This window comes from Pinus tabuliformis, chromosome 9 (assembly GCF_031772625.1).
Source record: "Pinus tabuliformis cultivar Carrire ecotype Pingquan chromosome 9, CPIR1, whole genome shotgun sequence".
NCBI classification, from domain to species: Eukaryota; Viridiplantae; Streptophyta; class Pinopsida; order Pinales; family Pinaceae; genus Pinus; species Pinus tabuliformis.
The window spans coordinates 1,844,312,584-1,844,328,188 of NC_142307.1; the positions used below are offsets into that span (position 1 = coordinate 1,844,312,584).

The window sequence follows — 15,605 nt, forward strand, 5'->3', positions numbered from 1 at the left end:
CGACTGTGCCCTTTCAGCATCTAATGAAGATGACATTTGGTACGTCGATTCCGGTGCATCCTCTCACATGACAGGTAAACAGGAATTTTTTGATAGTCTTGAAGAAAGTATAAATGGATCAAAAATATATCTAGGAGATGATAGTGGATACGAGATTAAAGGTCATGGGGTGATTTCAGTTAAGTTACCAAATGGAAAAATTAGTCACCTTACAAATGTTTTATATGTACCTAGAATTAAGAAAAATCTGATATCTGTATCCATGATGGTTGATCAAGATATGCAAGTCGAGTTCTTCAAGACTCGTTGTGTGACAAAGGATTGCAGGAATGAAATAGTTGCAACAGGCATGCGAGTTGGAAGCCTATACAGACTGGATGCAAAAAGCATACCAAAGCAAGCCATGGTTGCAGGAGGATCGACAACCGAACAACTCTGGCATCAGAGGTTCGGTCATTTGAATTTCTAGGACCTCATGTTATTGCAGAAGAAAGGTATGGTCGAGGGACTCCCTATCTTTCGTAATATTCAGTTAAATTGTGATGGTTGTGCCTTAGGAAAAATGCATAGAGAACAGTTTCTTGTGCATGATAGGAGGAAGGAAACATACATTTTAGAACTAGTGCACACTGATGTATGCGGACCTATGCAGACAAGGTCGCTAGGAGGAGCATACTATTTTTTGTTATTTACTGATGACTGCACTAGATATCCATGGGTTTATTTTTTGAACAAGAAAAGTCAGACTTTCCAGTGCTTTATAGAATTTAAAACCTTGGTGGAAAAATAGTTTGGTAAGAGTATAAAAATTCTCCGATCTGATCAAGGGGGAGAATACAAGCTAAAGGAATGCATGAAATTCTGCAAATCTCACGGGATTGTTCGGCAGTATGCAGTGCCACACACACCACAGCAGAATGGAGTTGTAGAGCGCAAAAACAGAACCTTGGTGGAGTGCGCAAGGAGTATGCTACAAGGTAAGGGTCTATCTAATAGTTTTTGGGCAGAGGCTATCAACACTGTTGTATATTTGAGGAACAGAAGTCCTACCAGGTATCTTGGCTTCAAAACCCCTTTTGAAGCTCTATATGGATTTAAACCAGCAGTAAACCATCTAAGAGTATTTGGGTCAAAAGCATTTTCCCATATACCCAAAGCTGACAGGAAGAAATTAGACCCTAAAGCAGTTAAATGCATCTTTGTTGGTTATGGCACATAATTTAAAGCATATAAATTATTCAATCCCGAGTCTCGTAAGACATTTGCAAGCAGGGATGTAGTGTTTCATGAATAGGTACAGGAAGGCAAAGATGACGTTGGTGATGATTGGCACATTCCATTGTTGTTGGAAGAAAGCAGCGAGGATGAAAGAGAGCAGGAGCAAAAAGAAGAACAAAAAGAAGAACAACAAGAAGGTGATAATGCAAGCCCAGTTATAGCAGAAAACAAATTTGAGGTAAGTCCCCTACCAAGGAGATCAGGTAGGAAGACTCAATTACCATTAAAATTGAGAAACTATGCTTTGATGTCAAAGGTTTTGAACATTGTAGAACCCTCTAATTACAAAGAAGCCAGTCAATTTAAGGAATGGAGAGCTGCAATGAATGAAGAGATGGAATCAATTCTTAGAAATGATACTTGGGATTTAGTTGAGCTGCCTAAGAATAAAACACCCATAGGATGTAAATGGCTGTTTAAACCAAAAATGAATGCAGACGGAAGTATAGAGAAGTTAAAAGCTAGGCTGGTTGCAAAAGGATATTCACAGCAAGAAGGTATAGATTTTGATGATACTTTTGCACCTGTAGCAAAGTTAAATACAATCAAAATGCTTATTGCTTTAGCTACTAAATGTAATTGGTAATTACACCAGCTTGATGTTAAATCTGCATTTTTAAATGGTGATTTAAAAGAGGAAATTTACTTAGTATAGCCAGAAGGATTTGTAAAGCAGGGGCAGGAACATCTTGTTTGCAGATTGAAAAAGGCTTTATATGGTTTAAAGCAAGCACCCAGGTCTTGGTACGAAAAGGTTGATTCTTTCTTTGTAGAGCATGGTTTCCATAGAAGTTTAAATGACCCAAATTTGTATACCAAGTACAATAATTAGGGGCGGATTATTTTGATTTCTTTGTATGTGGATGACATGATTATAACAGGAAATGCAAATGATTTAATCAGAGGAATCAAAAGGCTTATGGCACAAGTTTTTGAGATGAAAGATCTCGGAAGCCTTCACTATTGTCTGGGATTAGAAGTATGCAGAGATACTGGGCAAACTTTTCTTACCCAAGGGAAGTATGCCAGAAATCTGTTGGAAAAGTTTGGTATGGATCAATGTAGATCAGCAGCGACACCTTTGCAGCAGAATCTGAAATTGAGCAGTGATGATGGCACTAAGGAGGTTGATGCCACAATGTACAGACAGCTGGTTGGCAGCTTGATATATCTTACAACAACTAGACCTGACTTGGCATACTCTGTTAGTGTGTTGAGCCAATTCATGTCGAAACTGCTTGAAAGTCACTGGGTAGCAGCAAAGAGTGTGTTGAGGTATCTTTGTGGTATTGTTAATTATGGTATTTTATACATTGATGTATCTGATTTTACTCTAGCAGGTTTTGCAGACTCAGACTGGGCAGGTAACCTGGATGATCGGAGGTTCATCACAGGTTATGCATTCAACATAGGTTCCGGGGCCATAGCTTGGAGCAGCAAGAAGCAGAGTATTGTAGCCTTGTCTTCATGTGAAGCTGAGTATCAAGCATTGTGTGCAGCATCGTGTGAAGCGATCTGGTTGAGAAGGCTTCTCAAAGATGCAGGAAAAGAACAGAAGAATCCCACTTCCATCAAAAGCGACAACCATAGCACCATTAAATTAGCATACAATCCAGTGTTTCACAAAAACACCAAACATATAGACACTCAGTTTCATTTTGTTAGAGAGAAAATACAGTCAAAAGAAATTGTTGTTGAATATTGTAAAACTTGTGACAATGTGGCTGATATTTTCACAAAGCCTCTTGCACAAGTGAAATTTGAATTGTTTAGAAAGATGTTAGGAGTCCAGGAGAACCCTTTCTCCATTAAGGGGGGGAGTTAAAAATAATTAATATTATTTTGTATTAATGGAGAAAATTGTTACATTGTTGTAACATTCTCCTTAGTTTAGGATTAGTTCCTAAAGTTTAGGGGTTTGGGTGCAACTTCCTAATTCCTAGTATTGTATTTAATGATGTAATCTTTCATTGATGAATAATAGAGTGTACGAGAGTGATCTCTCTATTTTGTGAGTGTAGTCTCATCTGAGAGCTACATCTCTTTCTTTTCAATTCTGTTCACATTTTATCTTAGAAACCCTCTACGAGTGGGGATTTACATTTGGAATAAAACCTTAATTAGTCTTGCCCAAGAAAGAGAAAACACATGAAAAAATATTATAACCGTGTAAAAATAATTTACAATTTCGATCCAAAAAGACTCCACCTGAATTATAACCTCAAATATTTGAGTCATAGTTCGAAAATAACATTCGAATTTAGGGAAATCCACACAAAAAACTGGAGGAGAAGTAAGAGTAAAAAAATAAAAAATTGTTTGAATGAGTAAACCCTTGAGTGGTAACAAAGTAATTGTAATCTCAATATTTGTCAACATAGGGTTTTTGTAACCTCCCCTGAAAGAAAAATAGTGGGTGTTTTCTCGTGTTTTGTCTTACCAATCATCTTAAATATATATAAACACGAGAAAACACCCACATTAGGGTTCCTCGGTGATATGTAGCCTTCGCATTGCAAGTTAAAAGGGATTATAGGTTAGATATGATAAATTGATTGAAGCTAGAACAAATCAAATAGTATCAATTTTCTCCCACATTAGGGTTCCTCGGTGATATGTAGCCTTCGCATTGCAAGTTAAAAGGGATTATAGGTTAGATATGATAAATTGATTGAAGCTAGAACAAATCAAATAGTATCAAAAAATCGTCTTTCAAAACAAACCTTTAATTTTTTTTTTACCTTGGCATGAGAAACTTTTGAAACACAACCTATGTAGTTGTCGATAAGAAACCCAAGCTCACTCATTATTCCTACACCCTGGAAATCGTAAAAGAACCATTGGTTCAAGCTAAATCTGCTTGGAAGAGTTACAAGTCACAATAGAAATATATAAACTACAATTCATTCTTTAGTACCGTAATAGCGAAGCACCAGTGTTCTAATCTGAATTTTGTGTTCAAGAAAACATATGAGTAGACAACGGTTACCAGCTCTGCAAATCAAATCAAATTTCGGGCAAACCCTATACCAAAACAAAGTCAAAGAAACAATCGAAATATCAACACTTAATTTCAATCCTGGAAGTATTTCTTTGTTAGTGTTTGAAATACCAACATGCAGGGTTCGATGGAGGAAGGATGTGAAGTGCGAATGAGCCAGCATTGTAATGGAGGGGAAGGGGGTAGCTTCCCTCGACTGCCCACCCCAAATCTGAGTCATTTGATTTAACCTTAGGGCATCGATGACAATCACAATGATAAGTTTTTCGCGTCTAATCAGGTCAGTATGACTACATCCTTGAGAGTTAAACTATCTTGAACCTTCCCATTGTATATTCAAAGATTATCACAAGTCGAAAAGAAGCGTAAAAGTTAAGAGCATCTTGAGAACCGTAGGTTTAGACATTATGCATTGTATAGTTTTTAAGGGGATGTAACCAATTATATTTATTCAGACAACATATATAGTATGCTTACTTGAGAAGCATTAGTTCAGGGTAAGAGCTTAATATAATAAAAAAAATTATATCATAGTGGGCATGATTCCAATCACGGTACAAAAAAATACATAATGGTTTCAATCGCGATGTGTAGCTAAGTAAAAAATAATTATACATAGTAAATTTTTTATGATGTTTTGGGGGATGTTACATACTATTTACATTGGCATTCAATTTAACTCAGCATTTTGTATATAAAACATTCAACCTACTGATAAAGAAGATTATTGGAACTGATTCTTAATCATTGGTTACTGGTGACAACCCACTACCATCGAGCCAAACCCTCAAGATAACTGAATGAATCTACTTAGAGCTTAAGACTTAATCCATATGCTATTTATATAGTTTTTCCTTACTATTTTATGTTCTGATTAGTATAAAATAGAGCCAATATCAATGTTTTGAGTTTATGCTACTAGTTTGGTTACCTTAGTACAAGTAGCTTCAATGGGGAGAAATACCATACCACGTGGGTTCATATTGCAGGATATATATTGAGGAAAAAATAACATAATATATTGGGGGATATGTGGTGGGAAAATGATTTTTATATTGATATGTATAAAAAATGGACCTCAAAATTAATCAAAAAAAATAAAAGGGTATAAAAAATGTTAATGAAAAAATGAATACCTACAATATCGAGTGAAAGTAGGGGTTTTTTAAATTGAGAAGGTGTAGTGGGTTCATATTGCTAAGTGGTTAAATAATGTGATTTTTAGAGGTATTTTCCAATATGTAGTCAAATTAAGCGTATTGTTTAGTATGACACGAACGCACGCGATATGTTAGAGTTTAATCGAGTGAAGCCTCTGTTCCTTAGTGGGACCAGTAAAGAACATATATATTGTACCTTGGTGTTTTTCTTTAGTACTTTTAGTATAGTTTTTTCCCTCTTCTAAATTGTGGTATATGTAGTTGATATTTATCAAGTTTTAGTGGTGGCCAATATTGGCATCTAGCATGGAGATGGTAGTATATATGATTAAGGGGAAGTCACAAAAAGAAGAGAAACATATTTTGTTTTTATTAGACTAAGTGTGGATGTGGATGATCACGAAGGTCATGTAGGAGTGTTCCACAGCCTATAAGAGGTGCGAAACTTATTTGACTAAACTTATTTCCTCTAAACTTTTAGTCATTAAATTATTGAAAATAATTGTTTCGACAGTGAGGCCCAGCCTAAATCCAAACAAAACCCTCATTTCCAATCCCTCTCCATTTGTCGTCGAGATTCCTTCATCATATTTTTCATTACAAAGCGGACACATGCACTGGACATGTTCGCATACTTGCTTAGAGCATGCCTCTTAGGTTTCTAGGATCTATTAGGGTCCTATGATTCATAGGTTCAAATGATGATTGGCTATTATATTTCAGTTGATGGAATTGTAAATAACAGTGTGTTTTGCAAATTATTTCCAAGAAAAAAATAGAAAACTTAAAAAAGGCTTGCAAATCAAAATGTGCCTTTAGAATAGATTAATCATGCTTAGGAAAAATTAATTAGGTTGAAAATAGTTAATCGTGTCATTTAATCACGATTAACCATTTGTAATAAGGCATGTAGCACTAATGTTTGGTTTTATGATAAAACGACAAAATCGTTTGTCGGCATGTGATTACCAAAGCGGCAAGACTCAATGGTTAAGATCTCCCCCACCCAAGTCAACGGCCGGGGAGTGCTTTCGCGCCCTCCCGAGCTCAACCCCACTTTGCACATGGAAGGCGGGGGGGGAGGGGGGGGGAGGGGGGCGTGTGGACGGCGAGGTCCAAAAGGCCCCGCTATGTGTCACCCCTACAATGTTTCACACACCCCCTTTCCTTTCACTCATTGCGCACATTCCACCCCCCTCCCTCCGAAAAGTCATTTGACGTTGACGACCAACTCCAATGGTAACGATCACTCGCCACCTCAGCTAACCTTCCCTCCACTCATCGTGTGCCACCTCACACCGACGGACCCCACTTCCTTTCCACCAATCATGTGCCTCCATGTCATATATCAATTCCATCCCACTCTCGCGAGATGAATAGTGAATGTTGGCAAATTAAAGTGAGCACCGAGTTGAAAAAATAATCAGTTAAAACTAAGTTTTTTTCCCATACAATAAAGTTATTTTGAGCATGGTTTCCAAACAAATAAGAACGCATTTCTCAAAAATTAAAGAGGTTTTTGTCCAGAATGGACCCATTTACAAAATCATGTCTCAAGTTTCTAAGAGCTATAATGGTTTAGGAGATTTGCATGAATCTTTGAAGGTATATTTTCCATAAATTTAACGTTTTAAGTCACTGTTTTCAAATGTGGTTTCCAAACAAAGGGAAATTAATTTTCACAAACAGAAAGAAATTTTTGTTGATAACATGCTCATCTACAAAAACCTTTGTCAGTGTTTGTACCGCTCTCATGGGTTGAGATATTCAAAGGGATCACTGGACCCTATTTTTCAGTATGTCACGCGGAAAAAGTTCATGGGTAGTTAGTGACTTGGATGTCACCTCGTCAGATAAGACTTGCTATCAAATTTGAATTGTTGTTCCTTATCACCAACAATCCTCAAAGATAGTGCCAAGGAGATTCATTAGTTTCGAATGTTCTATATTTCAGTCATATTTTTGTAACACAGTTTTTAGATATTTGTAATAAATATTGATATTTTTTTATCAAGATATTTTATGGAGAATTTGTATCAACACTTCATCAATTGAAGTAATATGTGTTGGGACTTGTTTGAATAAAAAGACTTGTATTGTAAAGCAGCTCACAGAGCTACCATTGATGAGATTTTTAGTAATACAGTGCAATCATGACATGATTCTTGTGTCATTTTTATTGGTGAAGTGCATCTTTCTTTGTCAATTTGTTTTTCTTTTATTCTCATATATGATTCTAAAATCTGAATTGTTCTAAGAAGATAAAGAACACAAATTGTTTGAATGTACACTCTGTCTCTAGCTTAAGAATAATTTTTATGTTTTCCCCCAAGATTAAAATCAGCATTCTTAACAACTCTTTTTTTAATTAGATCTCTGAATCTTTTCCTCTCATTCACAACATATATCATAAAGGATCCAGTGAATTTGCCTAACCTGCGGTGTAAGTTTAGCGTGTAAACTCTGTATTTGATGACCACAAACCCGTGACTCCATTTGCCCAATGGCCTTTCTTCCGAGTTTCAACCCAACAACACCAAAAAACCCAAACCTGAACTTAATAGATAGCCTAATACCTTTAGTGAAACAAAGCTAAATCATAAAGAAAGATCCCCTTTAAAACTCGAAGGGCTAGATTCCCAGTTTTGAAAGTGGTTCCGTGGTTACCTGTGTGATTTTTTCCACAACCTAAAAGATTACGGGGTACTAATAGGATGTAGATTGGGTTTTGCCTCCCCCTGATTGGATTAAGAGGAAAGAAGGTAAAAGATTATGTGCTACAAAAAAGTACAATCCGAAATTTTTTTAACGGTCATTCATCTTTTCATATATGCATTCCAAACATTCATTCATATTTTAATTTGATATATGAGGGATAAGAGAGAGCATAATTTGATATATGCGAGGCATAAGCCCATAACTTTGAATATAGGAGGAAGGAGTGGAGTGGTCACAGGGTGTAAAATATCTAAATATCTAAAATTTTGAATGCATGAAATGTGTGGACGAGAGTGTAAATCAGATTCTCCATCAAGTCGGTGTCAAGAGGTGGAAATCGAGGTAAGAGAGTGAGTGTGAAGCCGCGAATGAGGAGAGGAAAAGGCATGAGTGAGGTACGTTACTTACATGGATGGATGGAGGGAGATTACCGTACGGAACCAATTAAACACGTGGAATATTAAAATAATCACATGTCCAGCCAATGTGCTGAAACAAATTATTCCCGAGAGGGGAGGTATTGGGTTGCGTTGGGTTGTTGGCCAGTGGTTTTGAATGCTATGTGTCAATATGAAGCGGTTTTCAACTATGTCGTCCTCACTCCCTTCCCATCCCCTCCCCTCCTCGACAGTGAATATGCGGCGGTTTTCAACTATGACGTCCTCCCTCCTCTTGTCAAATTTGGAGTTTCTGGACAGAGATCGCGCTTAAGGTCTCCTCATCTAAGCTATGGACAATTTAGTCAGAGTGTAAAATGAGTAAACATATTCAAATTTTGAATTTTATTAAAAATTTATGCTGTTACGTTTAAAATATTTTTTTACATTCACTCATTTTATTTATTTATTTGGAAGTAAAATTTTTTACATTCACTCATTTTTTATTTATTTGGAATTATAGCAAATAGGAGACGTAAAAAGTAATGCGAGTGTGTTTCAAAATATTTTTTTGCATTCACTTATCTTTACAGAAGACGTAAAAAGTAATGCGGGTGCGTTTCAAAATATTTTTGTTACATTCACTCATCTTTTATTTTGGGTAGTTACGAATTTTATTAACTAAAAATCAGAATTTTCACTTAAAATTTGGAACTATAGCAAACCGAAGACCGTAAAAAGTAAAAAGTTATGCTCGTACATTCAAAATAATTTGTTACATTCACTCATCTTTTATTTTGGGTAGTTATCAAATTGTGGAAAGAAATAACGAAATTAGGTAATACAGTTTGATTCTTTTGCAATTTGATAGCTAAATATTTTTCTTAAGAGGTTTGTACCTCTAATAAGCTTATTTAACAATAGAATTGTTGTAAATCAAAATGTAGGATTTTAAGAGAATATAAATTACTTTTACTTTTTGAAATCAAAAATATTGGGCAACCCTTTTATGGACTACTAATAAGTTATTCTAAGTGCCATTGTTTTTCCTGAATAATGGTGATGATTTGATGTGCATTCAGTAATAGTAACCTATAATAATTGCCTTCATTACTAATTTGAAAAATAAATTATGATAAAGAAATTCCTTGTTTTAAAAAAACACAATAAAACAATAATCTTATTATCTATTTTTATGAATTTATCTTTATTGTTTTTAAGTTATCTTACAATTTCTTAAATTTTATTATTCTTTTAAATCAATTCAATAAAATAAATAATACATTTTAATTCATAAAAGTAATTATATATGAAAATAAATTTATATAAATAAAGCTACTTAGTATTTTTAATATTCTATTGAGGGATTCAAAGTATGGAAGGGAGAATACGAAATATGTGCAAAAGCCTTAGGATATTCATAATTATTAATGACAGAGGGACTTATGTCACCAAAAACAGAGACCAGAGACTAAAGGTAGTGTGTGATTCAAAGTTGGTGTTAATATGTTTATTATAAAACAATACTATAAAATGATTATGAATATTATGATTATACAAAAAGAGGCTAAAGGTAGTGTGGGATTCAAGGCTAGTGTTAATATGTTTATTATCAAACATATTCATTAATATTATGATTATAGAAAGAGAAACTAAAAGTAGTGTGGGATTATTTATATTATATAACTATATTTATTATTGATATATATTTTCCAAATAGTTAAAACTATATATTTAGTTATAATAATAGAATTGAATTATTTTACTAATTTACTTAATTGTTATGTAATAAATTAATTTGAAATTATAATTACATATATTAAAATAATAATGATATCTATGTATTAAAAATAAGAAAAATACGTTTGGTTAACCATTAAACCTATTTACATTATAACTTATTTGTTAAAATTAATATATAATTTACTATTAAGTAAATTAGTAAAATAATTCAATTCTATTATTATAATTAAATATATCTATTTGGAAAATATATATCAATAATAAGTTTTTGAAAATAATCTAATCATCTAAATTTTTATTTTTAAATCCACGGATGGTTTGGAGAAATGCGAATGGATAATTTAATTTTTGAAGGCATGCAGTGTCATTGTCAAATTGCGACCCGCGAGCGAAAACGGTATGACTTTGATAATTGATGTCTCTCATTAGATAACTTTAATTCATTTTAATATTAAAAATAAATAAAAAATAAATTGCTACCAATTTCCAAGGCCTGCACTATGAAATCGCGACGCGACCCGCAAGCGAAAACGGTGGTATGACGTAGTTCAAGAGACTGTAAAAAATCAGATTCTCCGGCATCAAGTGGGTCTCAATTAGAGGTAGAGGTAGAGGTAGAGGTGGTCCCAATCGAGCTAAGAGATGTTTACGTATGAGGAGGGATGGCCACTTAAGATCCCTCATCTAATTAAGGTTAAGGTGTCGACTATTTAGTAAAATTATTGGAACTTCAAATATTATTTCGCCTAAAAATTGGAACTATAGCAAACTGAGGAATGTAAAAAAGTTATGTTGTACGAGAAAGTACGTTTCAGAATATTTTTATTTTATTTATGAAAAGGGATTCATTGAGTGATTGCTCACATTTATAGAGATGTATTTTGGGAATTTGAATTTAAAATTATATTTCTAGGAATTTGAATTTAAAACTATAATTTTTTATTAACAAAGATACAGTGAAACTCATGCATGCACTTGTTGGAATTTGAAACTATTATTAGAAACACTCTATCTTTTATTCTCTTGGAATAAAGAGTAAAAAAAATGGATAGTTGCAGAAACTGCTCACATTTATTTATTCTAAACGACTATGTCTAAAAGTTTAGTTGTTAAATTTTTATTGAAGGGGAACGCTCTTGAGAACCACTGTTTCGATGGTGAGGCCCGGCCCGAATCCAAACAGGACTCCCATTTCCAATCCCTCTCCTGTGGTTGAACAACCGTTTCGTAGAGACGCTTTCCTCGTCTCATCCAATATGAAGTGGACGCACGCACTGGACATGTTTCCGTACTCGCTCATAACGTGCCTGGTGGGTATCAGTTTTGTGGGATCCAGATTGAGCTTGGCCTCCGGGATGAACAACCCAGAACAACTTGTTCCAGTCGGATCCGATCAAGGATGGCACGTCCTCCGGGATGAACAACCCAGAACAACTTGTTCCAGTCGGATATTTTGAATTGACTGAACGCCTCCACGAGACAGTTTTCAATGTTGGCAGAGATAAGATCCGGAACCGCCCCTTTGAGTTGGAAGGTAAGTCCGACTTCTCTCACCTTCCCACCGATGGCTCCGTCGCTGTTGGGAACAACTGTCTGGGATGTCCGAACGATTTCGAAACATGCCTTCTCCACTTGAGGGATGGGATCAGCTCCCACGATGAGGGCAGACGCACCGTCGCCGAACAGAGCTTGCCCCACCAGGCTGTCCAGGTGAGTCTCGGAGGGTCCACGGAAGGTAACGGCGGTGGTTTCACTGCAGATGACCAGCACCCGAGCTCCTCGATTGTTTTCGGCAAGGTCTTTCGCCAGTCGAAGAACGGTGCCTCCGGCGAAGCAGCCATGTTGGAACACGCCCACTCTCTTCACACTCGGGTGCAGCCCGAGCAACTTGGCTACCTCAAAGTCTGCTCCGGGTAGATCCGGAGTCGTTGTGCTGCAAAATATGAGATGAGTGATCCCAGACTTGGACTGCCCCCACTCGTGAATGGCCTTTTCAGCAGCCTCTTTTGCCAGTCGGGGCACCTCCATAGCCAACATCGCCTGCCGTGCGTCCAATGATGGCACCTCCACAAACGCGCACACATCGGGATTCTTCTTGAGAATCTCCTCCGTCAGGTACATGTATCTTTGTTTTATTGCCGACCGTTCACCTGCATGGAGCCATATGTATGATGATTAGAAAAACTAACATCATTTTTGTATCCAAAATCTTGGATGATTCATGATTCATCACATGAACCTCTTTTTCCCACAGGGTCATGTATATATATATATATATATACACCAAAGAGAAAGAGAAAGAGAAAAGAAAAAGATAACTTTAATTCATTAAAAAAAATAAAAATTGCTACCAATTTTGATGTCTCTCTCATTTGAATAATAAAGATTTTATACAATTTCTTTCAAAATGATTAACATAAACATCTGAAAACATATTTTTAATTAAATAAATAAAAGTTGTAGTATAAAATCTAATATAAAAAAAGTTTACTAGATTTGATAAACGATTACCATATTGAAATTTAGTTATATGAAAAAAGAGTTACTAAATTTGATAAACGATTACCATATTGAAATTTAGTTATATAAAAAAAAGTTACTAAAGTTGATAAACGATTACCATATTGAAATTTAGTTATATAAGTGATATAAAAAAACGTTACTGTCACTGAATTTGATAAACCATTCCTATATTGTAATTTAATTCAATCATTCGGGTAACATAATAAAAAGTTACAGCCACTAAATTTGAAAAGTAAGCACTGCAGATTTCGGAATCTCTCGCTTGTTTGACTAGCTGGCTGGCTGGACATAATAATAATAATAATAGAAACTGAAACTGAAACTGAAACTGAATCTGAATCTGAAGAAACTGAAACTGAAACTGAATCGCGCCTGAATGAAGAAAAGAAACTGAAACTTACATATTCGCTTGAACTTATCCTTGAGCTCTGTGTTATGCTCGTTACCGGTGATTCGAAAGTAGTAATCTGGATATGTGCTCTGATCCACAGCATTGGGTGGATTGGCAGTGCCGATAGCAAGGATCGAAGCGAAGCCATCTGCCCTCTGCAACTTCCTGAAACCTTCAAAATCAACGCCCCCCATCTCTGCTATGCTATGAGGAGGTTAACCCTAGTACCAAACCCTGGACAACAAATCTCAATATTTACTTTACTTTACTTTACTTTGTTGGTCTGGTCGAATAGCTATAAGAATCTCTAAATCTATAGCAGCTATTTTATACACTTTGATATGAAATAAATATGATTATTATATAATGCATCAAGAGACCAATTAGTCCAATACCACGGCTTTTATAGTCTAATACCATAATCTAATATGATGACTCATGCTTGCTTGCTTTGAATATCTTGAGTCTAACACCAACCAACCATATGGGTTTTGAATTTTCATACATACTCCAACCATATGGGTTTTGAATTTTCATACATACTCCAGCAGAGGAGAGGAGACTGTAAATCAGAAACGTGATTGTGGATGAATGGGTTTTGAACATTCTAAATCAGAAACGTGATTGTGGATGAATGGGTTTTGAACATTCATACTCCAGGAGAGCAGAGGAGAGGAGAAACACGTGTGGACGATGAATAGTCAAGTCGGTCGGAATCGAGTGACGCAACTGTGAAGCCGCCAATATATAACGAGTGACGACGCAACTGTGAAGCCGCCAATGAGGAAAAGGGAGAAAATATAATGAGTGACGTGACGTATCGAACACACTCACATACATCAAGAGCATATACTATACTCACAGTAGCAGTAGCACCCGTAGTAGCTTTACCGGGAGCCACTTGGATTGCCAGAACCAAAGCCAATCCTAGAAGAAGCAGATGCAGCCAAGCAGGTAGCTAGCCATCTCTATCTATATCGAGTTTAGGGAACCAATTAACCGTGGAATATATAATATATAATTATAGTGATTCCTTACATTAATCTAACCTCACTGCGAGCCAATATACTTATAATTATAGTGATTCCTTACATTAATCTAACCTCACTGCGAGCCAATATACTTAGTCTTAGTCTTAGTCTTGGAAACAAATTATTTCCCAAACCATCTTACTATTTATTTGAAACAAATTATTCATACTTGGGTTTTGAATGCGGGTTTGCTAGCCATGTGGCTGAGGCGGTGCGGTTTTCCACCATGACGTCCTCCCTCCTCTCCCTGGTCAAATTTCGAAGATCGCTTAAGATCTCCTGATCTAAGGGATCGACTATTTAGTCTGAGTAAATATATTCAAACTTTGAATTTTATTAACTAAAAACAAAAAAATATCACTTAAAATTTGGAACTCTAGCAAACCAAAAAAAAATCACCTAAAATTTGGAGTTATAGCAAACCGCACTTTTTTCTTCTTATACGTTACGTTGTGGTGTATGTAGTTGATATCTATCAAGTTTTAACGGCCCCAAATATTGGCATCCAGCATGGAGATGGTATCATACATGATTTAGGACACGTAACAAAAAGAAGAGTCTTCCACAGAGAAGAAAAGATGCAAAATCCATTTAACTAATCTCAGGATCTATCTATCTATATATATATATATATATATATCTTAAAAAATTCCTTCTAGTTTAGAGTCTATTACAATCTACCCTAGATACCTCGACTTCAGATGACACCTTGATTACAGAAGAGAGTGGATATGTCACCACCCCACACAAAAATGGAGATAAAGTTCGACTTATTGGGCAATTACCAGCCTCGTAACGTCTCAGCTTGTTTGTCGTTTCACCGATCAGCAGTTAGGTTTCTAGCAGTCTATAGCTTGGTTCTAGTGTCTAGGGTTTCTTCTTCTTAGTAGTTTGCAGGTAAACTCAACCACCCCTCATTCAGTTTCCCTCGGATCTACTACAACTTTGCACATCTGTTTCATTCATGATTATAATGACATATCTTGTTTGTCAAAGTTATACCATGTTTATTCAAGGCCAAGGAAAAGAATCTACTCAATTACGAGGCTAGTCATAGACTTCCCCCTACATTGTCTCAATTAGTAACCCCCCTTTGTTGTTGTCTAACAAGGTGACTTGTTCTATATCAGGATTATGATAAGCAGAGGCTTGGTTCTTCCCTCTTCTAACGTAAGGAATCTCTGGCCTTCCTAAGCACAATTTTGTTTTATCTGCTAATTTCAAGGATTTATCCTACCATGAAAATAACCCCTTTGTACCCTCTTAGCTACTTGTAGGTTTTATTCCCACTCGAATTCGTTTTTAATAAAATTGTAGTTGGAAGTTCATGGTCATTGTGACTTTCTCTTACCCTAGTGTTTGCCTCTTCTAGGTTGGTTTTCA

The 15,605-nt window shown here is 35.7% G+C and overlaps 1 protein-coding gene across 1 annotated transcript; it reads right to left on the reverse strand.

The window, feature by feature from the left end:
* Positions 1–11,379: 11,379 nt before the first annotated feature.
* LOC149156199 (pinosylvin synthase-like) lies at positions 11,380–13,424 on the reverse strand. Its single transcript, XM_089437977.1, has 3 exons — positions 13,202–13,424; positions 11,664–12,427; positions 11,380–11,628 (listed from the first exon to the last, which is right to left on the reverse strand). Exons 1-3 carry the CDS (start codon positions 13,383–13,385, stop codon positions 11,395–11,397), a joined length of 1,182 nt encoding a protein of 393 aa, XP_089294103.1. The 5' UTR covers positions 13,386–13,424; the 3' UTR covers positions 11,380–11,394.
* Between the last annotated feature and the right edge of the window lie 2,181 nt (positions 13,425–15,605).